At 41.8% G+C, this 12,720-nt stretch overlaps 1 protein-coding gene across 1 annotated transcript in view; it reads right to left on the bottom strand.

Annotated features, from left to right (window-relative positions):
• The window catches only part of SUN3 (Sad1 and UNC84 domain containing 3), a gene marked incomplete at both ends in the record, with an annotated part of 63,787 nt that extends 51,655 nt beyond the window's left edge, over positions 1 to 12,132 (bottom strand). The window contains 2 exons of the mRNA XM_083377578.1: positions 8,399 to 8,496; positions 12,029 to 12,132. Of these exons, the coding sequence (XP_083233704.1) occupies positions 8,399 to 8,496; positions 12,029 to 12,132 (202 nt within the window). The remainder of the gene's footprint in view (positions 1 to 8,398; positions 8,497 to 12,028) is intronic.
• Between the last annotated feature and the right edge of the window lie 588 nt (positions 12,133 to 12,720).

Genomic DNA, 12,720 nt, shown 5'->3' with positions numbered 1-12,720 from the left:
AAGTGTCCGTCTCTCTGTGTGACCATGCGACATTGCATTGGCGACGAAGGTGGGATCCTGCACCAGACAACGCTAGCCGTGGACGGAATCCAATCGGCAGCCCCGGATCAAGATGCAGGACGACCGAGACGGCGGAATGGCACAACTGGGTCAGTATCCCCTTTTCAATAGCAACCGCCCAGAGGAGTGGGAAGCCTTCGTGGGGCAGCTCAAGTGCTACCTACGGGCGAACGGGGTGAAAGAAGACCGGCAGAGAGCAGTGGCGCTACTCTGCAGCTGCGGCACGGAAACGTACCAGCTGGCGGTCGGTTTCTGCGCTCCCGATGACATCCACTCCGTCGGGTACAACGAGTTGCTGGCTAAACTGACCGAGCACTTCAAGCCCGAGACATCCGAGATCACCTGGCGGTATTGTTTCTAGAAGCGGGACCAGTGGCAGGGTGAGTCTGCCAAACAATACATGGCAACCCTGAGGCAGGCAGCTCGCCTCTGTAATTTTGAGAACTTAGAAATCTGGCTGCGGGATCGGATCGTCTGTGGGTTGAGGGACAGGAAGCTGCGCCAGAAACTTTTTGCCAAACAGAAGCTGACCCTGAGGGATGTCCAAGAGGAATTCCTAGCCTGGGACGCAGCCGAGGAGTCCGACGTGAGGGAAGGCGGATCCATCCACCAGCTGAGAGGGTGCAGCGACGCAGACGGGGCAGAGCTGGAAGTGGACACCATCCACCGGGCTCTGAGCGCTCATTCATACCCAGTTCCTGGTTGCAGTTCGGGGTCAGCATGGCTCCTGGAATATTCCAGGAGGTGATGGAAAGGACCCTCAAGGGAATACCAGGGGTTTGTCCTTACTTTGATGACGTCCTGATCGCAGCTGGCTCCAAGGACGTACTGGCAGCCCGATTGAAGGCAGTCCTTGAGAGGCTCAGGGGAGCAGGGTTGAAGCTCAAAAGGGAGAAATGCAAGATTGGGGTAACTGAGACAGAGTTCCTGGGGTTCAGGATTGATGCTCAAGGCATCCACCCATCTGCATCCAAAGTCAGGGCAATCAAAGAAGCCCCTGCTCCCAAAAACAAGTCTGAGTTGCAGGCATTCTTGGGTCTCCTCAACTTTTACCATGCATTCCTGCCACACAAGGCCACAATTGCAGAACCTCTACACAGGTTGCTTGACAAGCAAGCATCCTGGGACTGGACTGACAAACATGCCAACGCATTCCAAACACTAAAAAACCTGTTAGGAGGCAATGCCACAGTCACCCATTTCAGGGAGGACCAGCCAATCTGCCTTGCTTGTGATGCATCCCCTTATGGGATTGGGGCAGTTCTCAGCCATCTAAGGGAGGATGGAATGCAGGCCCCCATCGCCTACTACTCCAGGACCCTGTCAGCTGCAGAGCGGAATTATGCCCAGATAGACAAAGAGGCACTGGCAGTGGTAGCTGGAGTAAAGAAATTTCATGACTACCTTTATGGTAGGGAATTTCTAATCTATGCTGACCATAAACCATTATTAGGGTTATTCACAACAGAGAAGCAGACACCACAGATCCTGTCACCTAGGATGTTACGGTGGTCCATATTTCTCTCTGCATATTCTTGCAAACTGGTACACAGACCGGGGAAAGAGACGGGGCACGCGGATGGCCTCAGCAGACTTCCTCTGAAGGACACTGAGCCAGACCCAGCACCGGCTGTTCAAATACTGGCAATTCAGGAGCTGCCAGAATGCCCCCTCAATGCAAGGGATATAGCCACAGGGACCCCCAAGGACAAGGTTCTGAGCAGCGTACAATCATGGGTGAGCAGTGGGTGGTAGGACAAATCACCAGGGCAAGAGTTCATTGCTTACTTCTCCAGAAGGCATGAACTATCCACATACAAGGGATGCCTCTTGTGGGGAAATAGAGTCATCATTCCCATGAGGCTCAGAGAAAGAGTTCTCCAGTCATTACACGAAGGACACCGAGGAATAGTAAGAACGAAGGCTCTGGCAAGGAGCTACCTGTGGTGGCCAGGGTTGGACAAGGAGATAGAAGCACTGGTAGCGGGGTGTTATACATGCCAGAGGACACGGCCAGAACAACCACATGCACCAGTCCACAAGTGGGAAGAAACACACTCACCATGGTCCAGGGTACATATAGACTATGCAGGCCCCTTCCAAGGTCACACATTTCTGGTAGCTGTTGACAGCCATTCCAAATGGCTGGAGGTGGTACCCATGGTCAACATGACTTCAGCAGGGACCATTCAAGCATTGAGGGGGATGTTTGCTACACATGGGTTGCCTGATGTAATCGTGTCAGATTATGGAACACAATTTACCTCCTCGGATTTCCAGGTGTTCCTGAGGACCTTGGGGATTAGGCATGCTACCTCGGCCCCCTTCCACCCTGCCAGTAATGGATTGGCAGAACGATTCGTGCGGACAACAAAGGATGCTCTCAAGTGCATAGTACAGGGAAATTGGAAGCAAAGACTAGCCACATTCCTCCTACACCAACATGCAACACCCTGCACTGCCACAGGCAAAAGTCCAGCGGAACTCAGATGGGGGAGACACCTTATAACAACATTAGACAGACTTCACCCAGACAGGGTAGCAGCAGACGCCGGGAACCCCAACATCAAAACAAGTTTCAACACAGGAGACCCCATCTGGGCCAGGAACTACAGCACAGGTCACCCATGGGTGCCAGGGGAGATATTAGAACAGACAGGACCCCTTTCCTACAGAGTAAGGGTGGAGGGGGGACTCCTGTGGAAAGGCACCTGGACCAGCTGAGGAAAAGGGCTCCTGAAAGAGTGATAGAGGACACACTGGGGGCTGAAGAGGAAGAGCCAACACAAACACAATCACCCAGGAAGGTTACCAGAGGGGCACAGTGGCAACCCCACCCCAGGCAGGAGACAGACAGAGATACCAGGCAGTCACCAGAACCCAGAAGAACACACACAGAGACACATCACAATCCACCACAACAGGAGCAACAAGGAAGAGAACCTAGACACAACACCACACCACCAGGAGAACCAGTCCCAAGAAGATCAAGCAGGCCGCACAAGGCTCCAAGCTACCTGGCAGACTATGTGTGTTCTTAGGGGAGTGGAGAAACAACCAAGGATTGACAATTGTAACCCTGTGTATGTAAATATTGTACAGTGTAAATAAGTGTATATAGTTATGGAGACAGAATGACAGAGGGAGGTCCTCACTATGGGGGAAGGGGTGTAGTGTATGCTGTTAAGCACACACGGAAATGTCAGCACAGCAGGGGGCTGGACAGCTCCAGGCTATAACCGCTTTGGCGGGAAAGCCTGAATAGAGTAAGTCGTTGACAGCCCCAGGGCATGGTCAGCTCTGGCGGGAAGCCAGGGTTTAAATCCATTGGCCACCTGCACTGGCGGGAAGCCCAGGTTTAAATCTATTGGTCACCATTCACCTGGGCAGGTATAAGAAACGCCAGGTAACCCCTTTGCTCCAGCTTCATTCCTGATCCAAATAAAGAAGTATTACCTGGCTCAAGCGTCCGTCTCTCTGTGCGACCACGCGACATTGCATCTTCAAAGAAAAACAATTAAGTCCAGTTGCCTCATGAAAAAACATCTTTGGGATAACTATGACCTGGATGACTGGATAGACTCTTTTTTGGCTCATTTTGCCTGAGGAAAAGAAACTGCCTAATAATTATGCACACCTTGATATAGGCTGTTGATCTCCCTAGGTCACACCCTCCCTCATTGCACAAATACACATCACTTGATTTCTTATATCCACTAAGCATTCAAGTTTATACAGCTTGGAGGTGGAAAATATGCATGAAAATGATAATATGGTCAAAATACTCACTTGCCTAATAATTGTGCACACAGTATAGTTATTTTTTCTTGAATTATTTAGTCAGATTTATTTGGTGTACAAAGATTCTTTGCTAGAGCACAATAACTGGTAAGTTTTGAAGGAAAAGTAATTTTATTTGTTTAGAAAAAAAATTTGGATGGCCATCTTAAACAGCTCTGGATAGCTTACAAGCAATACACAATAGAAAAACAGTATGATAAAATTCCTATAAACCAAATGAAAGATATAATTAAAATAATTGTAATACAATAGCTAAGGCACTACATAACTAGCTCATAACATTAGAACACACATTCAGCTTGTCTACATCTTTAGTTCTAGATGAGATTGTGCTGCCCCAGAGAGATCTGGTATGCAATCTGCACTCAGTCACTCACCTGTCTGTCATCTCACATATGGATTACTGCAATTCATTCTAAATAGGTCTACCCTTTAAAATAATCCAGAACTTCAGCTGGCTGGTAGTTTGCTTCCAGGTCCAATTCAACATGTTGGTCATCACCTTTAAAGCCATTATGGTATAGGTCCAGCCTATCTGAGGAATCAGCTCAAACCAATGGGATTACCCCCCTCCCCAATGTGTTGGCAGAAGGGGCATGCTACCAAATTCCTTGACAGCCAAGGAATTGCAACAAGAAGAATCTTAACTGCCATGGCTCCCACCCTTTGGAACATCTTCCCCTGAGATCAGATTCAATCCCATTCTTTTGACCTTCCAAAAGGTCTTGAAGACATGATTATGCCAAATAGCCTGGGATCCTAATGGGGTGTGACACTTTGGAGGTGGCTAATGGAATAGAGAACACCACACTTCCTGTGTTCACTTTGCTTCCTCTATCTCCATCCTTCTTAATTTTATTTTAATTGAATCTTTAAATATCTTTATTTATTGGTTTTTTATTCTGCATTGATTCAATGCCTATGAACCACCTAGAGCCACTTTGGGCAAGATTGGTGGCATACTAGTTTGATAAACAAATTAACTAACTAACTAATTAAACATCCATGGCTTTAACTTTATAACAAAGTACTTCTTTAACATATATTAATTAAAACTCAACAGTGTTTATAGAATTCAAAAATAAGGCAATCTAGAACAGGGCTTTTCAATCAGTGGTACATGTACCACCAGTGGTACATTGGCACCTGGCAGATGGTACGCGACCATCCTAGAGAAGTGGTAGCAGGGGAGGGGAATAAGCTGAACTGGTGGCAGCACCGCACAAGCCTGAATGAGAGATGGCTGGAGATGCAGGGCTGTCAGGCCTGAGCAGAAGTGCCAGGATTAGCACTGGGCTCCAGCTGATCGGTGCTTCTTTGGGGCTGTCAGGGCTCAGCAGAAGCACCAGGATCAGTGCCGCTTTCCAGCTGATTAGCACTTCTTCAGGGCTCAGCGGAAGCACCAGGATCAGCGTTGCTTTCCAGCTGATCAGGGCTTCTTTGGGGCTGTCAGGGCTCAGCAGAAGCACCAGGATCAGTGCTGCTTTCCAGCTGATCAGTGCTTGTTCGGGGCTCAATGGAAGCACCAGGATCAGTACCACTTTCCAGCTGATCAGCACTTCTTCAGGGCTGTCAGGGCTTAGAAGAAGCACCAGGATCAGCGCTGTGCTCCAGCTGGAGCTCGGCACTGATCCTGGGGCTTCTGCTGAGCCCAGAAGAAGCGCTGATCATCTGGAGCCCAGCGCTGATCCTGGCATGTCTGCTGAGCACAGAAGAAGTGCCAATCAGCTGGAGCCCTGCCCCTACTCTGCAGATGGCAGATCCCCATCATCCCCAGCCTGGCAGGGGTCTTCCTGCTGCACCATTGCAGACAAAGGTGAGGAGAGGTGGAGGAAGAGGATTTAAGCAAGCTTAGCAACCAGAATGGAGAGCTCCCCCCCAAAACAAAAGCACTTTGTGGATAACCTCCCAGCATGACAGAAGTGACCAAAACCTGCTGCATCCACCCAGCAATTGGTGGGGGAAATAAAAATCAAATAGCCCCCACACACACCCACTGCCAATCCTCAACAGCAATACTCACAACAGTGAAAACCTCGGACAGAAGGAAGAGCGTGGCTGGGCAGGCAGCCAGGCAGATGTCTTGCTCAGCTGTGGCTTGGGGGTGGTGGAAAGGGGGCAGCTTCACCCCCAAAACGCTGCCCTCTCACAAAAGCAGGATGAAAACTCCAAAAAATGACAAGGGAAAAAAGTTAAAACAGAAGAGTGTCTCGTGATGGTTTGCTTTCCCACTTCCTTCTAGCAATTTAAATATGTAAAGATCACAAAAGAAAAAACTTGGCTTTCTTTCATTGTAATTCAGAAGGGAGGAACGGGAGGATTCAGGGCAGTAGGTTGTTTGTTTCAAAAGAAGAGAAAGAAGGGATTTTGGTCTGTGGGGGGTGCAGCAGGCAAATGGTGATGGCGCATGGCTTCTGGTGTTGGGGGCGGTCTTTTTAAAAGAGCAAAATGAGGCAAAAAAATAAAAATCCCCCACTCCACCCACAAGAGCTGGATGCGGATGTGATTTTTTTTTCTTGTTTAGAAGAGACATTCTTCTGTTTTAGCCTGTTTTCCTGGTCGTTTTTTGGATTTTTCATCCTGCTTTTGTGAGAGGGCAGCTTTGGGGTGGTGGTGAAGCTGCCACCTTTCCTCCCCAAGCCACCAGCTGAGCAAGATGCCCGCTTGCCTGCACTCTTCCCCCTGTCCAAGGTTTTCATTATTGTGAGTATTTCTGTTGAGAATTGGTAGGGGGGCCTGTTTGGGTTTATTCCCACCCCCATCTGTTGGGTGGTTGCAGCAAGTTTTGGTCACTTCTGTCATGCTGGGTGGTTACCCACAAAGCATGTTTTTTGTGGGGGATCCCCACTCTGGTTGCTAAAGCTTGCTTAAACCCTCTTCCTCCTCCTCATTGGAACCTGCCTTTGTTTGCAACCTTGGGGCAGGAAGATCCCTGCAAGGCTGGGGATGATAGGGATCTGCCTTCTGCAGAGTAGGGGAATGGTTACTATGCTACCTGTCAATCAGGTTTGATTTCCTTTCTTTGCCCCCCCTCTTCCCTGCCTTCCCTGCTTGTAGCTGCCTCTGAGTCCCTCATTTTTGGGATGGATTGCTGGCATCTCTTTCTCCTGAGCCCCACATGCTGGGTAACTGTTGCCACCCAAGAGCTGTTTTAAAGTAAGGGAATCTTTGGGGGATAGCCAACTAACACCCCAATATGCCCCCCATGCCCTCACTTCAAGTGCAGAAGCCACAACCCCCTCCAAAGCTCCTGCAATCACCTATCAGCTTCTTTGAGTCAACCAGAAGGAGAGAAGAGGATAGAACAATGCAAAGATTAATGTCAGAGAAACAGGCACAAGTTTCCCATTAAAAGTGTGGTAAGTGAGTGTACAGATAGTCCTCAACCTACAACCACAATTGAGTCCAAAATTTATGTTGCTAAGTGAGAAATTTGTTAAATGAGTTTTGTCCCATTTTATGACTTTTCTTGCCATATTTGTTAAGTGAATCACTGCAGTTGTTAAATTAGCAACATGGTTGTTAAATGAATCTGTCTTCCCCCATGAACATCACTTGTCAGAAGGTCGCACAAGGGAATCACGTGACCTTGGGACACTGTGACCATCATAAATATGAATCAGTTGCCATGCATCTGAATGTAAATCACAAGACCCTGAGGATGCTGCAACAGTCATAAGTGTGAAAGTCACTTGGTCATGGTCATAAGTCACTTTTTTCAGTGCCGTTGTAACTTCAAACAGTCACTAAGAGAACTGTTCTAAGTTGAGGACTACCTATACTTTTTTCCTTTTTTTTTTGTCATCAAGTTTTTGACACCTTGCTAGGCGACAATGGGTGAAAAGGTTGAAAAGCCCTGATCTAGAAGCAGTCACAAGCCTGTCAGTGATTCAACACAATAATCTATTGAACAGAACTTGCTGTTTGAAAACATTCTGTGAAAGACATGTGGCCCACATGGTAGTCGTAAGCCGCATGTTGCCACTGCTGATACTAGGAGTTGGTCATATCTCTCATAAGCTTTAAAGGTGTCTGTACTCTGGCCTGTAACGAGTACAGAGTGTAGTACTATAAAGAATATAGTAGTCATATAATACAACAACAACAAAATCAGCCAAATGTGGAAGAAAAATAACCAACAAAAGACAATCAAAGATGTAGAATCTGCCACTACCATTTTCACAATGTATGTCAATGCTTCCTAGTTCTTATTGACATTACTTATGGATGAGACTTGGAGCATGCTAATGTGGCCCAGTTTTTTGGAAGGGAAAACATAATTCTTGATCTTTCCTACAGAATATTTCAAATTATAGCATAAATGCAGATGTTATTTAAATTGGCTTAGCAATTTTGTTATTGTTCTTTTGTCTTTTTTAACTGATAAATAAAACATTTTTGTCAAAGTTAATTCAACCCTTGTTTATGTTCACAAATCTACTTGCAGTGGATTAATCAATTTCAACAAATTAGTTCTATTAGTTTGAGTGAATCCAATCTTAGGTAAAAAGGCTGGAACCAAATTATAACAACTTACTTTTGGCTGGGCATGGAAATTGTGCATTTTTTCGATTATGACTGAAGAGAGGATGGCTGTCCATACAGCTGCAAGATAATTTTTGTTTTTGATGTAAACTATGGAATGAAGAAAGCTTTACATTGCAAAAGAATATAAAAGCATAAGATTATTTTCCAGATTAACCAGACTGAAAAAAATCTACTTAATTCTGCATTTGGGGCCTGACCACGTACAATAGCTCATGAAGCATTTAAAATTACATAAAGATTATGATCGGTTATTGCTTGTCTTTAGTTTCTACCTTTCAAAAATATTGCTTTTATACATGAGATGTAACAAACCCAGAATTACATCCAAGAAAATATCACTGAATGAATACAGATACCTCCTATTGAAAGTCTATATTACCAGATATTTAAGTTGATTCCTGCATATGGTTCAGTCTCATGCCTAATTTTTATTGTAGAACATATATGATTAAACTACCCAATTACCTGATTTTTCAGTTTGAATTTTTTCCTTCAACAATTATCTTACCTCCTTAGCAATATATTAAATGAAATCTTTACTTATTTTGTAATATCTGATAAAAATTAAGGGCTTTGCTATACTGTGAAGATTCAAGATTTAAAGAAATTACTTTCCCAAAGTATACTTAAGATATTCAGATTCCTCTGCTTAAAATACATTAACTAAATCCACCGCAAATTGTTTTAGAGGAGATTATTACTAATGTTTCTCTACAATAACCAGGTTTCAAGTAGAATCACTAGATATTTTAGTAACTTTCAGTACCATCAGCAACAATACATTTTCAGATTATCTGAAATACTATAGAATAGGTTCTAATTCTTAGCCAATCTCTCAAACAGCCATGCCTGCAGACTACATTCCAACACTGAGTATCTACATCTGGAGTCCTCAAACTGATCGTCACATCAACCCCTTCATGAAGTTTCAGATTGTTCATCTTCCCCAAACACTGTACACAAATACTTTAATAAATATGATTTTAATAGTACAATGAATAATAACAAAACAACAATAATGAATAGGTGCATCGAACCTTAGAGGTCAATACTGACCACTTCAAGGAAGTCTGATCTTCATAGAGATGGTGGAGGAGTGTATCTGTAAACTTTGCACTAGAATGCAATTAATATGTTAACAATATTGAAATCTATTTTTCTGGTACCATTCATCATGAAATGGCTATGCTTTTTTAATGGCTATCTACATACAATAATGGATTGATTGATAAATAATACATTGAACCTAAATATAAAAAAGACAGGGATGTTTGTGATCAGCTGTTCAAATCCTGGAAATGTGATCTAGTCATAAATACAGTAAGTGGCTCAGTAGTTAAGATGCTGGGCTTGTTGGCTGGAAAATTGGCAGTTCAGGTTCAAGATCTGAGTACCACGCAATGGAGTAAGCTCTCATCCTTGCCCCAGCTCCAACTATAATGTGAGTAGATGAATAAGTAACACCTTGGTGGTAAAGTAACAGTGTTCCATAATGTCATGCTGACCACATGACCATGGAAATGTCTTCAGATAGCATTGGCTCAATGGCCTTGAAACGGAGATGAGCACTGCCCCCATATTCAGCAACAACTAGCGGAATAAAATCTGCAGGGACTCCATTGGTATAGTATGGATTTAAAGTCCTCTAAATGTAACAGATAATCATATAATCATTTTCTATTTTAACTTCTATCTGTTGCATATCACAGTGGCTGGTTTCACACATATTACTAAGACGTAAGTCAAAACAATTCATACTATTTATTGTTTGTTAAGAAGTGTTTATGGATTTAATTCTCTTTTCATTGGGTGTCGAAGATGAAGCTTCAGGCAGAGGTAGTTTGCATTCTAGCCTATTGAAAACTTCACAAGGTACTGATTGGTATCACTCTTCATCTCAAAGTTTCATTTCAAAATCTTAAAGAGACCTTCCAATCTCTTCTGTACATTTTTCATAGAAAATTATTTCTAACATGGATATCTTTATATAAGATGTCCCATTTAATTTGTTTAAAACAACCAGCATCTATACACACCTACTGAATCATTATATTGATGTAGATTCTTGAATGTCCACATTTCAGCACATTGAATTGAACAAAGCAGCTATTGCAATATTCTTTTCAAAACTGATTTAGAAAACTGAATATATAATAATGGAGTTGGAAGGTACATTGAAGGTCTTCTAGTCCAAACCCCACTCAAGCAAGAGGCCATATATCATTCTGCACAGATGACTGTTCAACCTCTTGTTAAAAACCTCTAGCAACTTTTGGAGACAAGCCATTCCTCTGATTAATTGTTCTGTCAGGAATTTTTTTCCATAGTTCTAGGTTGGATTTCCCCTTGATAGGTTTCCATCTGTTACTTCTTTTCTTATCCTCAGTTACTTTAGAGAATAGGTTGAGACCCTCTTCTGTTATAATTCCTCAGATGTATAAATAGTTTTAGTTGATGTACATTTAAATTGCTGTTTGCACTAGGATGGATAACTATGGTGTGTAAGGAGAAAAACATTAGTCAGAAAATTAAATTACCAAATTGAGATTTGGGTAGTACACCTATTTGACAAACTAAGGTGAATGCAGATTTTTAAAATCATTTTGTTCAGTGTGCTATCCTAAGAGTTTAGAAAAATAAAACTCTCACTTAAGATGCTTTTTGATTGTCATTCCAAAAAGCTTTCTTTAGAAAAGTAATGATAATAAGACCAATCTGGTTGACTTGTGGTGAAATAATATGTTTTTGTTCAAGATGTACCTAGTTTAAGAGGAAAGAAGGAGACAAAAGGGTGTGCTCACCTATGTACAATTAAAAGAAAAAAATAATTTATATAAGAAAAGCCATGGTTTTGAATTTGCATCAAGTGAATTTGAAATTGTGCTGTGTGCTAATGATGAAACAAGAAGAAATTTTTGGAAAATCGAAACAGTTAATCAATGGAATAGCTTGCATCCTGGAGTAATTAGTAATAATAAAATTACTATCAGAAAATGTATCATTGGTATTCAATGCCCCCAAATTGTTAAAGATGTAGAATGGAATTTCAAATATATTCTGGTAATGTAACTGTAAAGACTACTTTTAATCATCTATGATGGACTGCATCAAAACAAAGAAATATTGGGATGAGATTTTTATCTTAATTCAGAAATATATTAAAACAAATATAAAACAAAAACAAGAAGTTTTCCTTTTACTTTGATGAATACCTCGAAAGAAAATTCAGAACATTATTACTATATAAGTTAACAGAGGTGAGAATCTTATATGCAACTAAGATAGAAGGCTACATTAATTCTCACACTAGGAGAATGGATGGCAAAGGGTATCGAGTTGGAGCTGTACCATTTTTTATAGTCTACTGTCAAAAGTCCTTTCTTTATCTTTCTCAATTTTTATTTTTATTTTATCTTATAAATGTTAATAAAAATGCAATAAAAATATCTTTCTGTGTTCTCAGAATCATTTACTAAATTGTGATGAAAATGCAAATTCACTGAACATTCCCAGTCTGTTTTTTATGAAATCATATAGCATATTTGAGACAGGAAAAATATTTCATCATATCTATTTAACAGCACATCAGTTTTTAAAATAAACTGGAAATAAAGCATACCTCTCTAAAACTTGTGTGTCAGTATCTAGGCTGACATTGCTACAGCTTGCTTCATTAGAATCTTTTACTGAATAAACACCTTTTGGTTTTTTGCTTCCATCCATAGTTTGATTTGATTAATACTTGACTCTGCAATAAATTAGCATTTTAAAGAAAAATAAACATGAATTGCAGCATTAAAACATAATAAACTAAATACAACATGTTTTTTATACGGGGAAACATCCCAACTCCATAGCTAGGATATAAAAGTCAATCATGTGCATTATTAAAGACAAAGCTGTTCATTAAAGTAAGTCAAATATGAGTTACCTAGAATTTAAATTTTACAATACCTTCTTTTCTACAATATCATACTTAATCTGCTTAGAAATTCATTTGTTCTAATGTAAGATTATTTCTGGATTTTGTACTAAGGTTTCAGTTAATGCAACACATATACATATTTAACAGAATCACAATATGGACTGTTATGCAGTCAATTTCTAACTTTTACAATAGTACATGAATATTTTCATCCAATTTTCACTATTATTAAATAAATTCTTGTAAATGAATTGTTGTCAACAAATATTACACTAAAAAGATTGTTATAATTTTAGTCAAATGGCAGGAAGTCCCATAGTGCAACCTTATATAAAGTGTGTTTCTTTGCAAAGTAAAAATAATGCAGGCTTAAGGAAATTTGATGT

Source organism: Vipera ursinii, assembly GCF_947247035.1.
Source record: "Vipera ursinii genome assembly, chromosome: Z".
Classification (NCBI taxonomy): Eukaryota; Metazoa; Chordata; class Lepidosauria; order Squamata; family Viperidae; genus Vipera; species Vipera ursinii.
This window is presented reverse-complemented; position numbering and strand designations above follow the sequence as displayed.